The 19,483-nt window shown below is 46.0% G+C and overlaps 1 protein-coding gene across 1 annotated transcript in view; it reads right to left on the reverse strand.

Moving 5' to 3' along the window:
- TYRO3 (TYRO3 protein tyrosine kinase) overlaps positions 1-19,483 on the reverse strand; it is a 395,592-nt gene that overhangs the window by 38,507 nt on the left and 337,602 nt on the right. Inside the window, exon 17 of the mRNA XM_078659652.1 lies at positions 3,619-3,778. Coding sequence (XP_078515778.1) covers positions 3,619-3,778 — 160 coding nt within the window. The remainder of the gene's footprint in view (positions 1-3,618; positions 3,779-19,483) is intronic.

The raw sequence follows: 19,483 nt of genomic DNA on the forward strand, positions 1-19,483 counted from the left end.
AAAGCTGAAGTGCACAGTAAACCATGCATAGCATTCTTAAACCAGAAAAGGATTCGAGAAAACAGTTGGGTCTTGTACTGGAGAGACCGCTTTCGATGTATAACGAGAAAACATTAAACTTGAGGTACAGAAAAAACGTTTAAGGTTTGGACCACCATTTATTTACTAAAGAAGCATCTAGCTTTGTCCCTTTTAAAGGATCCTTAAACTTAAGATACTTGATCTTTTCACAACAATAGAATAAATGAAAAAGCACAGAACAGCTTCCTGCTACCTGATTTTCAGGACAGGGTTATGGGGAGCTCAGAAGTTTCAAGGGGAGTACCAGAGGTACTAAAGAAAAAGCAACGGATAGGAGGTGCCACTCACGCTAACCCCGAGAGAAACGGGATAGCCTGACTACATGGCCAAGTTTGTCTCAAAAAGCAAAACCAAAGGGGATGATGGACGGAGTGTTGAACATTGCAAGCACTCACCCCCAGTCAACTGATCTGAGTTTAATCCACCATCATTCTTTAGCTCTCTCCGCCACCCCAGTTCAGACATGGCCATATGCAAATCAGTCTGACCCTGTGTCTCATGGGAACAGTCCAGCCCAAACTGCCAAGCCATGTCTTCTCTGGACCGAAACAAGCATCCTGGGACCGGTTTCTGGCTAATCAGCCGTCATCAGACAGGCTAGCTTGAATCCAGTGGCAAAGTGAGCAAGGGACCCACGTCTGGGCATACCCTGCCAACTTAGGGCGAACAAAGCAAACCAAAGTTTGTCTCACACACCGGCAGTTTTCAGCTACAACCTTGAGCCACATGTGCATAGAAGGAGGTAGGCACAGAAGGAGGTAATTGCGATTTTATTCATAAAATCTTCAATGTGAAACAGAAATGAGTCTTGTGCAATTGTACATACAACCCTAAGGTAAACAGGAAAGTGCACAATATTAATAACTGAAGTTAATATTTAATTACGCGTTACTTAATGGTAATAGAAATGTACCTAGCCTAAATGTAATGATAGGGACGATTAACTAACTTGGGTAACTTTCTAATACAAAAAAAGTAAACCCAAAGGATTCTCCCGTTGATCACTGCATCAATGAGTTTCAGAGTAGAGACAGTAATGTTTGAGGTATGCGGCTCAATTATTTAAAAAATATTTTCTAAAATTATTTTTATTGAATCTTTTAGTAAAACACAGAGTCAAACTTTTATTTTTGGAACCAAATTTGTGCATTTTGTTTTAGTGATGATATCATCGGTTCTGCGTATCTATATACTGTATATGCATACATTCTTGTTTTGTGATTGTAAAGATTTTAAAGAGTAAACTTAATTGGCATGTTCCAATGAGCGTAGCATACCAGTGGTTAAATAAGAGAACAAAAACCAGGAACAGAACAAGGCAGAAAGATGGGTGATTTGATAGGGTTCTGGCGCTCACTAAACGTTCCCACAATATCTTTAAATTGCTCGGTTGCAATGCTCTCAAAGGTGGGGAGAAACACCCAGCTCCCCAAACTTTTGTTCCAAAGATCAAAGTGCATAACATTCCAGCCTCAAGCACATGCCACAATATATGTCAGAGTGCAAAAATGTATATTCATCCACAAAATTGATTTTGTGATGGTCTTTTTATTTTACGGCCCTCTGGCCTCTTCTTTGTTTTTAGCCTTAGAACCAACACATGTTTTGTCGCTGAGGGGCGTACCCCACGGCTACCTTAAGGCTATCCGGGCAATGTATTGCAAGTCCTGGAATTACTCCTTAGTCCTGGTTGTCCTTCCAGTCCGGATAAAATCAATAATTAGTCCAAAGGCATCACCACTTTTGTTTAATCCTTCTTATAAGTATCACGAAATCTGTACTTCTGAAATTATGCTGGTGTCTCCTACATCCAGAGAAATCCTCCCTGCACTGGACTATCTGTCCTTCACTGGTGCATGAGCGAGTACACCTTGACCTCGCCGCAAAAGGAAGATGTCTGCTGCTGTACTGCTACTGTGTAATCAGGGAAAATTGCAACCAAGGTGTTCTTAATTTGAAAGTGGCACGCTGTGCGAACTCACTGCAATTTTGAGTTTCTATCCCAGTAGTGCAACACACATGCCACCACAATCACCACAGTGCGTGGTGGCACACTGGGGGTTGGAGGGTCTCGCTAGAACCCCCTATTCTCTTTCCAGTGCAAAAATGTGAGACACACACCCTCTAAGGCCACCCCTTTGATGTGGTGGCACACTGGGGGTTGGAGGGTCTCGCTAGAACCCCCTATTCTCTTTCCAGTGCAAAAATGTGAGACACACACCCTCTAGGGCCACCCCTTTGATAAGCATCCAGAAAAGAGACATGTCCTTTCCTTCTACTTTCTCTGGCAAACCAATGACCCTGATGATGTTTTTACGACTGTGTCCTCCTGCGTCTTCACATCTGTTTGTCCAATAATTCTACTTTCCTGGTGAGTTCTGAAATCGGACCATGAAGTTTGTTCACATTTGAACACACTTCCCGAATGGCGTCCTCATTGCGTTTGACTTTATCAGCAAGCTTTCTGTGGTCAAGACTGTGAATGCCCAAACATATGGTCACCATATCAATTTTATGCTCCAGAACTTAGCAGGATTGATCAATTGCATTAAGGATCAGTTACAGTTTATCTGTAGGGCCAGCTTCCTGTGCCTGCAAAGTTGGAAATAACGCACAATGTGGGAGGTGCTCTTGGTGAGGCAGGTACTAACTGTGTCCGAATGGCCCCCTACCTAGAAGGGTTTCATAGCTCTTGTACTGCCCATATCTACAACCATGTAAGCACTCAGCCCTGAAATGACAGGCCAGGCAACTGTGTGTGACAGAGCAGATACCAGAACTGCAATGAGCCTCAGTAAAAAGATGGGTATGGTAGAGTAAGAATCAGGACATAAACTACATAGGGGAGCACTAATAAAATGAAAAAATAGATCTTATAATGTCTCCAGAGATTGTTTTTTCACACATAGATCATCTGAAATAGTGAAGGCCTAATATGTATTGCAGTCCAAATCCATTCTTCATTCAGTCCATTCAGAACACTTGAGCAAACATCTGTTATGCACAAATATTTTATTCTTCACAGAAAATTTCTCAGCCCAGGCCAACAAGTTTCATCCAAGAAACTGGACTTCGTCAGGGATCTTATTAGCAATGAATGAATCCCAATCCTTAACCCCTCAGTAGCAGGGGGTTCATAATGCCAGCAAAATATCTCATCACAAAAGAAGTTAACTCAATTACACCACTCTCTCGAAAAATGCCCCATTCTATGTCCGTGTTCCACAAACCGTGTCCCACAAATTTAGCCAAAAGCAAAAGCTTTTACTTTTTGAGGAGATATTATTTTGCTGGCTTATGAACCCTCTGATACTGAGATGCTGTTACAATGAAAAAAGTACGCAAAAACGAATGTCTACAGTATGCAAGGCATTTATGAGGTAAATAATTGAAAGTGGGATGATTGAGTGAACTTTTCAAATGTAAAATGTTAGCTCATTAAACCACTTCCTAGGAGGCATAATGAAGTACCACAAAGCCAATTCTGCCCAGATGTGAGGCCTACTGAAATGTGCCTATTGGCGGGGCGTTACTCACCACATCACTAGATACTGTGTAAACATTGTCCGCTAGACTTTCCAAGGCGAGCCACTTCACAGGCAGCTTCGAGGCGCTGCCCTGCCGGTAGTAGTCCCCAGAGTAGATTTTCTTGGAGAGGCCAAAGTCGGCAACGCACACAGACATGTTCTCGTTCAGCCTACAGAAAAAAAAAATGAAAACTATTACATGGAAGCATGATATCTGAAGACAGACAGAGGTTACAAGCCCACCTGGACTCACCACATACCTACCTCTCTTGATATACGTGTAGCTAGCAGTGACCCTGTGCCATTTGTGGCACTTTTACCCGGTCCTGCCCTCGTATCAGACACCTTCATGAATGCTGGGGTATTTCAACCATAAAGGCCCGGATTGCAAAGTGTTGTTGCCTAAAAGGACCCGAGTACCAGAAGATGTGCCAAGTGACATGGGGCTACTCTGCTGCTACTAAGTATAGACCTTGTGCTGGTATCTGGCTTACTTCTCCTTTGCTTTCCTAAAAGTATTTCTCCTCTGTGCTCTGCTCTCTCTTTCTTTAAATTGTATTAGTTGTCTGTGACTCCTCGATTCAAACTGGAAAGGTCCTCCCCTCATTTCCCTCCTTCTGAATGAAAAATTTACATATTTTGTACATATTCCTGATCGACTCTTCATACAGCCTCTTTTCTCATAATTTGTTTACAACATAATGTAATAGTCTTAGTTGTACAATTCCCTGCACAGCACCCACAAGAATTCACATAAAACCGACAACAGTGAGTGCAACACGTTACATTAAAGAACATAAATTAAAACTATCAGTCTACATATTAAGATGATCACTGGGATTCATCCCAATCCTTCTAATCTAGTTTGACCAAACAGTTCCAGAGAAGATGGCAAAGTTTCATCTTTATTCAATGTTATGTTATGTTAATGTTATGTTATGTTAATTTTTGTCTTTTATAGCGCACGGCTACTCCATTGAGTGTCCCGGCGCTTTTAATACAACCATCACAGAGTAACATAACACATTGAAGCAGGGAGAGACAAGGAACAGAGGCAAACTACTGGGCAAAAAGCCAGGTTTTCAGGCCCTTCCTGAAAATCAGCAGATTAGCAGTGCTGCGAAGTGACAAAGGCAGCATGTTCCACATCTGTGATGCCACCAGCCCGAAAGAGCGGCCCCCAATGCGGGCCTTTTTTACTCGAGGGACCACCGCCAGAAACAGGGATTCAGACCTCAAAGATCGGGTCGGATGGTAAAAGACCAGCCTCTTCTGGAGATATTTTGCCCCCGAGGCATGGAGGGCCTTATGGGCCAAGGTCAAAGCCTTAAACATTATCCGTTTCCGGACAGGCAGCCAGTGGAGCGACTGCAAGAGTCCCGAAACTCTGGTGCGCCTGTGAAGGCCAAAAATGGCCCGTGCAGCCGCGTTCTGGACCACCTGGAGCCGCTGCAAAAGATAGTCCGGCAGGCCAAGGTACAGGACATTGGAGTAGTCCAATCTTGAGCCGATTAAGGCCTGCACCGTCAGCTTCCTGTGATCTACTGATAGTAAAGGGAAGAACTTACGCAGCATCCTAAGCAGGCCGAAGCAAGTTCCCGAAAGACCAAGAATCTGAGACCTTAACGTCAGGCCGTTATCCATCTTAATTCCCAGATTCTTAGCCACCTGGGACGAATGTGCCGGAGGAAACATGTTAACCGGCCACCATTCCTGCCAGTCTGGATCGTGAGGACAGCCGAAGAAGAGTACCTCAGATTTATCTGAGTTGCATTTGAGGCTGTTCAGCTGAAACCATTCAAAAACAGCCCCAAGGCACTCACGGATACTCTCTCCATCAAACTCTTCTCCTTTCCTACATGTAAAAAGGAGCTGAGTATCGTCAGCATAGGATACGATCTGGGCCCCATAAGACTCCACCAGTGCCGCAAGAGGGGTCATAAAGATGTTGAAAAGCGTCGGGCTCAACACAGAACCCTGTGGAACTCCGACTCCCAAAGGCGGCATCACGGCAGAGCCGGGTGGGGCCCAGACCGTTTGCCGGCGACCAGCCAAAAATGATCTAAACCAGCTGAACACCGTCCCCCTCAGACCGATCTCATAAAGTCTGTTGAGGAGACCCTCATGGGGGACGGTGTCAAAGGCCGCCGACAGGTCCAGCATGACAAGCATGGCTTTGCCTCCCGAATCCCGCACCTCTTTAATAGCCTCAGACACCTCCAAAAGCGCCGTCTCGGTGCTTAAATTGGGGCGGAAGCCAGATTGAGTGGGGTGCAGGAGACTGTAGGATTCCAGGAAATTGGAAAGCACGCTATGAACATGCTTCTCAAGAATCTTCGCCAGCGCCGGGAGGAGAGCGATTGGCCTGTAATTGGCCAAGGCCTCCGGGTCAAGACCAGGCTTCTTGAGAAGGGGAATGACCATCGCCTGTTTCCAAGCCAATGGAACCACCCCCCGACTCAAGGAAAGGTTCAAGAGCGGGTTCGCCAATGGGTTTATAACATCGGCCATTTTCGCAAGGAATTTGGCCGGACATGGATCAAGAGGCGAGCCCGACTTAAGGTTAGCCATAAATGCCAACGATGAGGAACTCAAAAGGGGTGGAAAAGCCGCCAAGACTGGGCCCACAAAAGGCCGCGAACCAAACCCAACTTCAGGGCTCCAAGGAACTTCCAATACCCTCGGGGGAAAAGAGTCCTGGATCAGCTTGATCTTGGTGGTGAAAAAATCAGCAAGAGCTGAGACCCAAGAGTCCGATGGGGCAACCTGAGTTGAATTAGTTCGTGCGGTTATGAATTCCCTCACAATAATAAAAATCTCCTTGCAGGAATTAGAGGCCGCCTCTATCCTTCTTGCAAAATAGCCCTTTTTCTCCACAAGGATGTCACGATGGTAGGCCTTAACCGCAGTCCTATAGGCAAGCCTGGCCGCTGGATCGTACTGGGAGCGCCAGGCTCTTTCCGCCACCTTACACTGCCTACGAGAAGCCGACAGTGCTTCGGTGAACCAGGGGGCGGAAACCCGTTTCGATGTTACTCGGGGGGCCATCACGGGGGCCAGATCCAATGCAGGTCTTATTTTAAATGATACTCGATTTGAATTTGAATTTAAAAGAATTTGTAAAGCGCACGTCTACCAAACGGTTTCTTGGCGCTGGGGGATGCTGAAAACCAGGGGCGGGGGTGCAAAGGACTAAGATGGGAAAGCTTGCAGGAAAAGGAACGTTTTAAGGGCCCTTCGAAACTCCATATAAGAAGCAGCAGATCTGATAACAGACGGGAGTGCGTTCCAGAAGGTGGGGGCAAGGACAGAAAATGTCATGCCTCCCGACCTGCTTTTCTTGAAGCGGGGAACAGAGAGAAGAAGCTTGGTAGAGGAGCGTAACTCTCTGCTGGGACAGTAGGCCTTAATAGCGGAAGAAATGAAAGCGGGAGCGGTCCCCGCCTGAGCCTGAAAGGTCGTGCAGCCCAGCTTAAAGAGAGCCCGTTTTTTAACGGGTAACCAGTGTAGTGATTTGAGTAGGGGAGTAGTGTGATGGAATTTGGGTAGCCCATAAATCAGGCGGGCAGCCTGATTTTGCACTAGCTGGAGGCGTCGAAGGGCATAGGCGGGAACACCGTTATACACGATATTTCCGTAGTCTAACCGCGATAAAACCATCGCCATTAGAATCAATTTTAAAGCAGGAAAAGAAAAAAAATGGGAGATTTTCCGGATGGTGCGGAGGGTAAAAAAACAGGAGGAAACTACAGAACTAATCTGGGAGTGCAGTGTAAGGTGTTGGTTTAATGTGATCCCAAGTGTTTTGACAGAGGACGACGGGGACGGGGGGGGGGCCCAGGGAGGGAGGCCAAAAAGTGGGGGACCAGGGACTGCGACTGCCGCCGGTAAGAACTAGCTCTGTCTTATGCGGGTTAAGTTTAAGATGATTGCAGTTCATCCAGTCCCGGATGAACAACATGACAGATTGAAAATTGTGAACACTAGCTGGGGAGTCATCGGCATAGTTATACACCGTGACCTCCATCTCCTGTAGTGCAGAAATAAGGGGGAAGATGTACAGGTTAAACAATAAGGGGGAAAGGGACGATCCTTGGGGGACACCGCACTGCACCTTGCACGGAGAAGCAGAAAAATCGGCAAGGTGGGCGGCCTAGGTGCGATCACTCAAAAAGGAGTTAAGCCAGGCCAATACTGGGCCCCCTATGCCCGCCGCCTTGACACGGGAGAGAAGAATAGAATGATCGACCGTGTCAAAGGCGGCGGACAGATCTAAAAGAATGAGGGCCTGAGGGGTGTTGGAATCCAGCCCCTCCCTGAGTTCATCTATGACAGAGATGACCACCTTCTCGGTGGAATGCCGAGGGCGGAAACCCGCCTGGCACGGTGCGAGGTAGCCACTGTCTTCCACGAAGGAACTAAGCACCTTGGTGACGTAAGACTCAAGGACCTTACCCAGGAAGGGAAGGAGGGAAATAGGACGATAGTTTGAAGGGGAAGAGGGATCGGCACCAGGCTTTTTTAGGATGGGAATAATGGTAGCCGCTTTATAGGGGGCGGGGACGGTGCCCAGTCTAAGGGAGTCATTCAAAAGAGTGAGGGGGCAGATAGCAGTCTGAGAAGATCTCACGTAAAACGTAAGCCGGACAGGGGTCGGCGGGGGACCCTGACTTGACGCGGGCTAGTAGGGTCAACGGTGGTATGTGGGTCAGGCCGGACATGTTTGGTGACGGCTGGGGATCACAAAAGATAGGGGAAGGGGCGGGTATGTTGGCCTTAATAAGTGCGACTTTCTCAATGAAAAAATCATTGAGGGAGTCGCAGAGAAGCTGGGAGGGGGGTTTTAGAAGATGTCCTATCAGAGGAAGCCAGCTCGTGGACTGCAGCGAAGATTTCTCTTGGCTGACTCTCAGCTGCGAGAATCCTACCCGAGAAGTATCCAGTCTTGGCAAGGAGGATATCTCTTTTATATTCATTAAGGGTGGAAATATAACGAAGTTTGAGAGTGGGACAGTAGGCAAACCTCCAGGCTCGCTCTGCTTGGCACACTTCAAGTTTTTTTGCTTTAAGGCCAGGGGTAAACCACTTGTTGGCATCATGGGCCCGTCTGACTGTGACGCGCTTCATGGGGGCCACTTGGTCACAGGCCCTCGAGAGCCAGCTGTCGAGGGTGGCTATTTGAGATGATAAAGTGAGACCTGCTAAGTCAAGACGGGCGGCTGACAAGGAAGCGCAGAGGGAAGGGATATCTACTCTGCTCCAGTTCCTGGCCCATGTGTTTTTGGGGAGGGTTTTTTTTTTTTTACAAGACTGAGGTCCAGGAAGAAGGAAATCAGGAAATGGTCGGACCACGCGCAAGGTGCTACAGTAGGGGCAGTGACTGGGATACTGAGGGTCCAAATTTGGTCCAGGATGTGGCCTCTGGAGTGAGTGGGGATGTGAACCTGCGAAACAAAATTGAGACTAAGAAGGAGCTGGGTAAAGTCTCTAGACATGGCGTCCTCCGCAGGGTCATTGGGCCAAAAATTAAAATCCCCTAGAACCAGAACAGATGCATTGTTAACTACCAGTGTGGCAAGTAGGTCCTGGATGGCAGGGATAAAGCATGGGCTGGGGTGGACGATAAATTAACACACACGTGATAGGGATCTGAAAGGAAGCGGAACGCACGACTAAATAGTCGACCGCTGATATGGGGGGGGGGGGGAGGGAGCACCTGAAAGTGGAAACCGGCTCGGACAATCAGGGCGACCCCACCCCCCGTCTTCCCCTCCGGCCGGTCAGCGCGGAGGACGAAGTAGGGGGAGGAAGAGCTGCTAGTACGTTAGGTAACGAGTCCGTGTGGAACCATGTTTCCGTCAGGAACAAGAGATCTGGTTTATGGGAATCCAAGAAATTAAACAGTTCAAGCTGATGCTTGACCGCCGACCTGGTGTTCAAAAGGAAAGCCGAAATAGTAGGTGTGGGGTTGGAGGAGGGAGGAGGTTGGGGAGGGGCAGGGGAGAAGGGGGAGAGAGAAGGCAGGGAGGCAGGAAGAGTACATGAGGGCCTACCTCGAGCCAAGCCAAGTTCAATGACCCGTGTGAGGGAGGCTGGCTGAAGTGGCCAGGGAGCCTGATAAGAGCAAAGTTGTGCAACAGAGTAGGAAAGAAAATGGGCATAGTAAGGATCCATTGAAAACTATCTGCTCATGTCATGTCCCTCTAGTTCAGTGGTCTTCAAACATTTTACAATTCACTCGGGCCCCCCAGAGTGACAAACATCTTTTTCTCAACATTTCCATAAAACTGCCAGCTCTAAACATATATAATAGTTGGAACATTGCGGTTTGTCTCAGCTATCCCTTTTAAGAATGAAATCAAATACTGGATGGTCAACCTGCTATGGACAGCCTGCCCTCCCTAGACAGCCTGCCCTCCCTAAAGTGTAAATGAATCAACAGTGATCCTTTATCAGGAATGGGGGGGAAGTGGAGGTGGTCTATGGGAGTTATTTAGAACACCTCCTCCTTCACACAATCCCTGCAGGACACGAGTCACGAAAGATGTTATGATGGCCTAGTACAGAGAGGCTCACAGCCACGTTTTTCCCACTAAATACACAGTTATCAGCAAAATGCCCCTACTGTGCCTGGCCCCCCCGTGATAAATTCAGGTTCCCCCAGGTAGGCCTCACCCCAGTTTGGAGACTTCAGCTCTAGTCCCAAAGAGGGGGTTCATTTGTTTACCTCCTGCACTCTATTCTCCTCAAATATGTCTATCACTGGACTCATTTACCACAATATCAGGGTAGTAACACAACTTGGGTGGGGTCCCCGCCAATTCAAGGGATCCTCAACCTTTGAGGCGGACCCCCCAATTCACCCGAATGCCAACAAACAGCTGTGAATATGCCAGGCTCGGGTGCCTCTCCACATTCTACAGGGGGCCTTTGTTTTTCGTTGCTCCTTTGCACCAAATAAAATGCACAAGGATTCGTGCCTTATATGATCTGAGGCCGTATTTATAACCGGATGCATGGTGCGCACAAGGCTATGGACAACATTGACACCAAATATGTGGATTTTGGTGCTGGGTGTGCAGACAGAAAGATGGCTTTGTATGTATGGATACAGACAGTGCAGCTCAAATCACCCTACCTGTGCATTCTCAAGAGGACTCGCCTATTGCAATGGCGGGGTCCACATGGGGCAGAACTGAGCGACTACACACCCTGGTGGGGAGGGATGTACGTTGTTACAACGCATGCTTTCACCACGCATGCTTTTACAACGCAGGTTTTTCAACGCAAGTCGTTACAACGACTTGCGTTGGGGGGTGCTGGATAGTGAATAGTTTAATTTACTATTCCAACTCCAGTCCCCGTGGATAGTAGGGAAGGTGTTGGATAGTAAATTAAACTATTACCTATCCTAGAGCGCCCCCCAGCGCAATTCGTTGTAATGACTTGCGTTGAAAAACCTGCGTTGTAAAGGCACTGCGTGGTAAAAGTTGCGTCGTAAAGGATGTTTCCCAGTGGGGAGCGGTGGGGAAGGAGCACCCCGGAGGACATGGAGACCCTTCCACAAGACACTGGGTTAGTGAAAATATATGCCAGCTCTTGGGAGGTGCACATTTAGCCTTGCCTGTGTGTACTGACGGCAACGGAATTGCTTCAAGTAAAACAGTCAATTGTACCCAAGAAAAATATCAATAACATGTTTTGAATTAAATAAATTCACACATTTTTATATTACATTTCATTACTAAATGAATTTGTACAATACACTATAATTAACCCTTAGTATGGGGTCTTCAACAGGATAAAGAGGGGGCCACCTACTAGATAGATAGAGATAGGCAGTCAATTAACTGGTTTAGGAGTATATACAATAAGGGTACAATGGGAATAGGTGGTCTTGCTCACCAAAGAAACCACTGTTATACAATCAGTGGGGGGACATCAAGAATGGGCAGAGAGGCTCCTAAGGAGAGGAAGGGTTAATTGGCCTGTCCATCACCTGGGGGTCGAAACGTCGACATTTCTAACTATACCAACCTGTACTGGGATCTTTTGTCCATATCTAGATAACTTGGAAAAAATAGGTTGAGTCTTGTAATTGTGGAGCAAAAAGATGCAAATTAATTACAGGCAGGCATCTACCTAATTATTTGTAAATATTGTGTATATTGGCACTCTAATTCCTTACTTTTCCTTATCTACTCACGAGTACTCTCCCAAGCACCCTTTTTCTACTCACCGTGGAGAAACTTCACTATAAATAGTGTGTTGTACAAATTAATTTACTAATGAAATTTAACACCTCAGCTGCTATGGAACGTCCAGCTCCAGTGCTGGACGTTCCATTGCGCAGGTGCAGTTTGAACGTTCAACGGCAGCACTACGGAGGTAGTGGTGCCGTCGGCCGTGCGCAGCACCTAAGGTGTTAATATAAACAATTGTGAATTTATTTCATTCAAAACGTGTTATTAACATTTTTCTTGGGTACAACTGATTGTTTCACCGATGGCAACATCACACCCGCGAACAGCCGCATACACTTTCACCAATCGACCAGACACCTACACTCTGTCTCACTCACACACATCCGCAAAAGCAAAACTGGAAGTGGCTCATTGTCCTACATCGTACCCAAGACATAGAACAACCTCCTTCAAGACATCAGGACCTCATCCTCACTTCTTGAGTTCTGCAAGAAGCAGAACACCTCCCTATTCATATAAGCACCTTAACCTCATACCTACACTCCTGTCTAAGTGTTTGAATGCCCTTCTCGGTTGATTAGTGTGCTATACAAATCACTATAACGTAACATAACCTATCAACATGGATCTCCCTTCAAATGCACCTGTGCATGCCAGCATACGAATAAGGCAATGTCGTCTTCTGAATGTGTAACTACTCCTCTGGAGGGTATGAATTCCCTGTTAATCGTGGAGCCCTGAGCATCCTTCTGTAAAACATAGCCACACCTCCTTCAAGGTAAATAATCTGAGAGTCCATTTTCGCTGGGGTCAGTTTTGTTCACCTCGGCCCTGGAAATGACATTTATTTTTGTATTAGCCCATCAAAAACTGCTTTTAGCTCATCACAGGTATGTCTTCCAGACCTGGACATGGCAATCGAGATGAGGCTTAGCTGGCTAGATGTATGCTAATAATAACCTTCTTTTCTTTGATGGTATTTCTTCATGTTTCATCAAACTTGGTCTCTCCACTGCCTTGTCACGCAACATAGCTGACTACAGGTCATCTGGATCAGCTGCAAGTTCTCCGTACAGCTTTGAGTCCTTTTATGTGTCGCTTCGTATTATGTATCACTTTCCACTGCTTGCATTTTAAATTAATGCCTGAGCCGGCCTGAACCTTTGATGCTACCTTACAAGACTGCTTTTCAACTTGTTTCAAACTGGCCACTCCTTTGCTAGTGGGAAACCCTACCTTAGGCTCCCATCCAGGGGACTTCTAAAAAAAAAAAAGGTGGTCACTGACCAGAAGGTTAATGCAAGTGGCTCTCAACTTGCTGCACCTCCTTCAAAGTGAACCAAATGTACCAGCAATCTTTGCATACTTACCTTACCCTGTTTTATACATTCACGCTCTTAGGTAGTCTGCACCACATATTTTGCCTCAACACGCAGCCCCAAGATTTATTAGAGATGAAAGTAAGTTTGACCATACATCATCAACACTTCTGAAACCCATATGCCTCCTACTCAAAGCCTGCTCTTTCAGAGCTGCCTCCATTATATTCATGGCTCTAATAGGAAACAACTCTCATTACCTGAAAGGTAAACACAGAAACTTATGGCACGAAACAATATGCAGTGACAAAGCCTCAACTCTATCTTGATCCCTTCTTTACTTCTCATAGTTGCAGCTTTTGGATAACTACCAGATCCTCCGTATTTCCAAAGCTGTCAATGGAACTTAGTTTGTTTTGCTCTCACCCACACTTGCACCATTTTTAATTATTTCATAAGTGTTCTTCATTGTATCACATCCGTTTACTCTCCGTTAAGTAGTCTGACATCCTTTTGGTTTGGGTCTGTGCTATAGAGAAATACAATTCATACAAACTTTCTGAAACTCTTTCACTGTGAGAGACAGTCCTATGTCACATAAGGGTTAAACCAAGGCCTTCTGATACCCTTTTGAGAGAGGTTGTCATAAAACTCCATGCCCAAAAAGCTAAAAGTTTTAAGGTTTCAAGAAAAAGGAAGGGCAGTAGTTAAACTGAGGTGCCAGGTGGTGGGTTTCTCCTTATCTCCCGTTTCTTAAGTTTGAGAACAAAAGAAGAAAATGGAAGGAAGAACACAGGCCCAGGAAGCGTTCATGTGAAAAATTGAGCCAGTCAGTAGAAAGACTGCAAATATGGAAGTTTTTCAGTTCCAGGACGCTTTTAGGGGATGTTTTGAGGCTATTTCTGGCCTGAGGAATTTGTAAAAGAGGCAGAATATAAGCATTGACCTCTTTCAAGCAGATAGATCCTGCCCACAATTTGTATGATTATTTCAACTTTTGTATGTCTGTTCAAAACATTCAAAACTTTGTTGAGGCCAGATGTTTACAATTGACGTCACATTATTGCAGAATAAATGACGTGAAACAGTTTAAAAAAAATTATGTACTGGATACAATAAAAATGAAAAACTCCTAAAAACAATCTTTTGGGGGAATGTTCAACCCCACCACCCCTCTTGATTGATGTGGGCGCCTGACAGCTCACCAGTAATATGAAGTTCCACACTTTTGTTGTCTTTGTCTCCATAGCCTCAAGGCAGGCATTTTTTGGGGGGGGGCATCAGCAGATCCAACCTTTTTGGCGGCAGTCTCTTTTGATTTTATCGTATAAGCATGGGTCCAAGTTAATGCAGACAATAAAAACACAGTGGTACAAAAGGGGGTGGTGATGGACGGAGCATCTGAACCAATCAAACACTCACCCCCAGTCAACAGATCTGGTTTAATCCATCACCGTTCTTTAGCCCACTCTGCCACCCCAGTCCATCACCACCCCCTTTTGTAAAGACAATAAAAACACAAGCATAAGATCTTAACCAATAGATATCTCAAAACTTCCGCCACTGGTTGGAAATCACACTCACCACCCAGGAGTGTCCTGGCTGTACATTGCACGGTTCCACATCTACATATAATAGGTGTGGGACATGCAGCACCAGAAAGTGTACTAGCCTAATGCACCCATGCATTAATCAAAGCATTTCCAGTCATCACTCTCTTGTATGTCAGTTGAATCTTTAGCCAGTATTGTAACAAATGCTGAAATTCTTCTGCCCATGCTCATAATAGTAAGAGGGAAACAACAAGTCCCAAACTGCAAAGTGCTGTTGACTAAAAAAAGATTATTATGGACGCAGTGTGCCATGTGGCAGCTATGAACTGATGTTCTGAGACCAACTTACTCCGCTTCCGTAAGGCTTTGAAGACCCTGCTCTTTACTAAGCGTGACCAATAGTCGGCAGAGGCCTTAAGTCAAGGTGACATTCTCTTTTCTTCTACAGTCTATCCCTGGCGCCGGGAAACCCATTGTGGGTAGCTGTGCGCGGTACAAGCTTAAATAAAATAAAAATGTTGTGACACTGTTCCCAGAAATGTTAAGTTTAGAAACTCGTGCAGACAATAGTTCACGTTTGTCTGAGAAAAAAAACACATTAAACGGATCAAAGTAAATGCAATTTTTATGAGCATAGGCTTTAGTTTGAGAGACCTTTCTTGAGGTCCAGACCGGCTGGAGACTGAAACCATTCGAGGCCGTGCAATTAGAGGTCCCAAATAGACTGACTTGAAGCGCCGCTTGAGCTTTCTTTCTTATTATAGGCAATGTACAGCACACAATCTGCCACTAATATGGTATTCCAGGGTATGGCTTTCTAAACGTGCACTGCAGACCAGAGTTTGTTTTGGTTGTATGGAGGTTTGGGGGTCCATATTAGTGATTACATGAGCTTTAACGAGTTGAAGTTCTTTTGGTGCCTGGGTCGTCAGGCATATGTGGTTCCTCAGCTGGACAGGTGGGCACTGCCCAGTATATGAGTGGTAAGTGGCTGATGGTAACAAGTACTGTTGTAGCCTTGAATACCCAGCTATATGCACATTCAGGCTATATGGGGTGTATTCAGAGGTCTGTCCTAATGTAAGTTGGTGTCTAGCTGTTACTGGGGAATGGTCTTTATAGCCTGTTGACCCCCAGGTACATGACATAATGTGACAGAGGAGTGAAAGGCATGTACTTGGGTTCTCTTCTTTATGAATGTGTTTCAAGGATTCCCTATGCCATCCCGAAGCACACCAGGTCTGTCGGATTGAGGGCAGATCTACTAGAACTCCTCTGCTCCTGGGCAGAAAGATAGGCGGTTTGGCTGAGATCTGCAGTGCTGGCACCTGGGCTGTGCTGGACTCCTATATTTAGCTCTATCACCTTTAGGGAGTGGTGCTCAGCCTGCCGTCTTTGCTGACGGTGTAAAATAAGATTGCTTAGTACATCTTTAAGGGTAAGTACTGTGACAGAGAAGGCTGATTAGGTGGTAATGGAAAGGTTACTTACAAGTAATCTTCACCACATGCCAAGTTCATGCCTTCCCAATATTCTGTTGCTTTGTACTGGCAGGAAGTGCATCATCAGTGGTAGGAAGATACACTGAGCGGATGATGGCGGGCTTTAAATGTAAACAGAGAAAGTGACTTCAAGTGACTTGCCTGCTTCCTAGGTTAGAACTCACTTTAGGAGTAAAACCTCTGACGAGGAAGGCTTGGCGTTATTAAGATTATGGGTAATACATCATGCCAGAGCATCAATGCTGCTATACCACCATCTATAAATAATCTAGATCTAAGGGCACATTTGCAAACATGTTAGGAGGCGTGTAAATACGTGCAATTTCACCATATTAATAATGCAACATGTGCTGTATTATAGGAACTTTGTGCTAATGCAAAAATAAGTGAAAACCAGTCTTTGCTGAACGTGTAATATGGAAAGGAGTGAATGGTATTTGCACAAGGATAAATACAGCTCGTGGTAATTTAACACCATATTTGCTACTTTCACATAATAAAACGTTGAGAAGATACACTCCCTGCTTACGAACATGAAATACAGACATATATTTGAGTCAAAATAAGTTTGTTGCATTTACTGTAACATCATTACCAAACATAATGAGAAATCAGTTTGCTCTATATCTTTAAAGGGTTATTGAAAGGCAAGGGTGCCATTTGGTATATCAATTACTCACCTTAAAAGATCTACATGCGATATATATGTTATATTTGGTTTCACCACTCATTTATGCCCTAGTACAAACATCTTTTTGTAATATGCCCTGAAGCAAAAGCTGTTTGCAGCTTTTCATATAACACCAGCTGCAGAAATGCTACAAATACATCACCTTGTGTTTGCATCAGTTTCTGTAACACGCTGTGTGATGTAACTTCTTGTTTCACAAATTCTCAGAGAGGTAGGAAAACCAAGTTCCATTCCTGTGAATGGGAGTCCTTCCACAATCCATCGTTCTGTGTAGTTTACCACTGGTGTCCTGCCTGCCTTTCCTTTAATAAATCACTGCACAGAAATTGGCGTAGCAGTTATTTTCTGGGAGCACGCTTTGTGTAGGCTTAACATTGCTTTGTGTAGGCTTAACATTTCTCAGACAAGCTGCTCTGCATTTTTAGCAGCGCCATGATGTGTACTGGGGGTTTCAATAAGAGGTCAAGTTTTTAGGTCTCGGCTAGCGTAGGCTGCGCACATGCGCAGTCTCGCTGACGAGATTTAATGACTTAGAGTATGTTTCACTAGTGAGGTTAAGCCCCGCCCCTCTTTTCCATTGGCTGATGTCACTGTTCATGCTAAACGGTGGACAGCCATTGGAGAAGAGGTCCCAGTGACATACTTCTTTCTCTTTTAGCCCCTTCCCTTTCAGACCGGCTCCCTTGACTTACTGCTGTGGTAAAAGGTTTCTTATCTTCTTTATGGGTCCAAACAGATGGCCCCATAAAGAAGATAAGAAACCTTTTACTCCAGCAGGAAGTAATGCAGAGCCCGTATAAGCGGGACTGCTCTAAAAGAGAAATTTCTTTCATTTTATTATAATCGTGGCACCCGTGCTTTACTTTTAAAATGTTACAAGTAAAGCGCGGGTGCTGCGATTATACCAAAATAAAAGAAATAGAAAAACATCTATTTCTTTCATTTTGGTATAATCGCAGGTGATGTGGGTACAGGACAGGCGGACGGGTGCTCTTAGGTCAGGAACAGGGCTTTGACTCAATGTGTTTTCTCCGGAATGGCAGTGTGGGAGCAGCCATTTTCCCCTGTGTCTGCTTTGCCGGGTTTAGACTGCTGCCGGCTGCGTGTTACAGAACAGACCGTCGTGTAACAGCAGGAAGAAGTCTGACAGGGGTGGGCACAGGGGTGAGGAGGCAGCCAGGGTGCAGGGCAGGTTTTACCCCATTTATCGTTTATGCTGATCCCAGCAACACGCCCCAGGAGTCGTTATAATGGAATATACTCGCACACTGCTAGGTTCGTGTCCTACTGTGGGAGGGGGCGATACAGAACACGGGGGCCGGTTCTCTGCGGGATTTATTCACGTTTATACTGTAAGCTCTTTTAGGAGTGTTTCTGGGGGAAGTGATTGCCAATGAGAACTCTTCCTCTTTGCATATAATGTTTTTATGTTCTTTTCCTTTGACCAAATATTGTAACAATGTTCAAACTGGCCACGGGATGCCTTCTAGAATGCCCGGCTCCCCCGTTGAAACGACGGGGAAAACCCACTGGGGGTCTCCAGCGAACTCCACTCTTTGCTGTCCAGGGTCACCGTGCCATGTCAACCCGTTTCAGCTCCCCTTGCACTCGTGAAAGACTGCTGCAGGACAGTTGGCACCGAGGGCTTGGAGTTAGAACCGGTGGGTCAGGGCAAAACAGTTTGTAAATCCTGCTAAATCAGATAATTTTGTGGATCGGGACCCTCGCAGATCAATGAGGGCCATGCCGCAATCTTAGTGTGCGACTGTCCCATTGCGCTATACGGGCGGGCGGGTGTGTGCAACAGGGAGGCGAGGGGGATATATGTGACATGGCAACGTCAAGACCCCCCTTCCCCTCCTGCAGATCTGGACAGTTTCAGAGGTTTGGGGTCACTCATGTACTGCGGCCATAGTGTACTCCTGATGCGTGACAAACTCCGGCTTTGGGATCCTTGTTTGAGGGCTGACGAAAGGGCAGTACAAGACGGATGGGCGGGCGGAAGAGGCAGCGAAGGGTGGTCGGTGGTTGGAAGGGTCAGAGCCAATGTGCACGGGTACAGAGTAACATCTTGGTGGCCTGAAAGGGCAGGAGGGTACTGGTCAGGAGGGACAGGTTTTTCTTTAAAAGAGCAGAATCGGGCTGTTAGTTTGTCATATGGATATTTTTGGGGTTAGATCGCACACCCCTGATGCAGATATGCGGCACTCGCAGAGAATAGAATCTTGCTGAGTTAAAGGGGAGCAGGAGGGTACAGAACAAGAAGGAAGGCGGTAATCGTCTTGTGAGTTTGAGTGCTTTCGCGTTCGAGCACACACCCCAGATGCAGATATGCGGTACTCATAGAGAGGAACATCTTGTTAGGTAGAAGGGGCGGGAGGCTACAGGACAAGAGGAAGGGAGTTTTCTTTAAAAGATAAGACTCGGGCTCCGTTCTTCCTTATTTCAGATAATTTCGGGTTTCTGGCACACACCCCAGATGCAGATATGCGGCACTCGTAGAGTGTAACAACTTGTTAGGTTGAAGGGGCAGGAGGGTACAGGACAGTAGGGAGTTTCCTTTAAAAAAGCAGACCCGGGAACTAGTCGGTCGTCATTCGGATGGT

This window comes from Lissotriton helveticus, chromosome 9, assembly GCF_964261635.1.
Source record: "Lissotriton helveticus chromosome 9, aLisHel1.1, whole genome shotgun sequence".
Taxonomy (NCBI): Eukaryota; Metazoa; Chordata; class Amphibia; order Caudata; family Salamandridae; genus Lissotriton; species Lissotriton helveticus.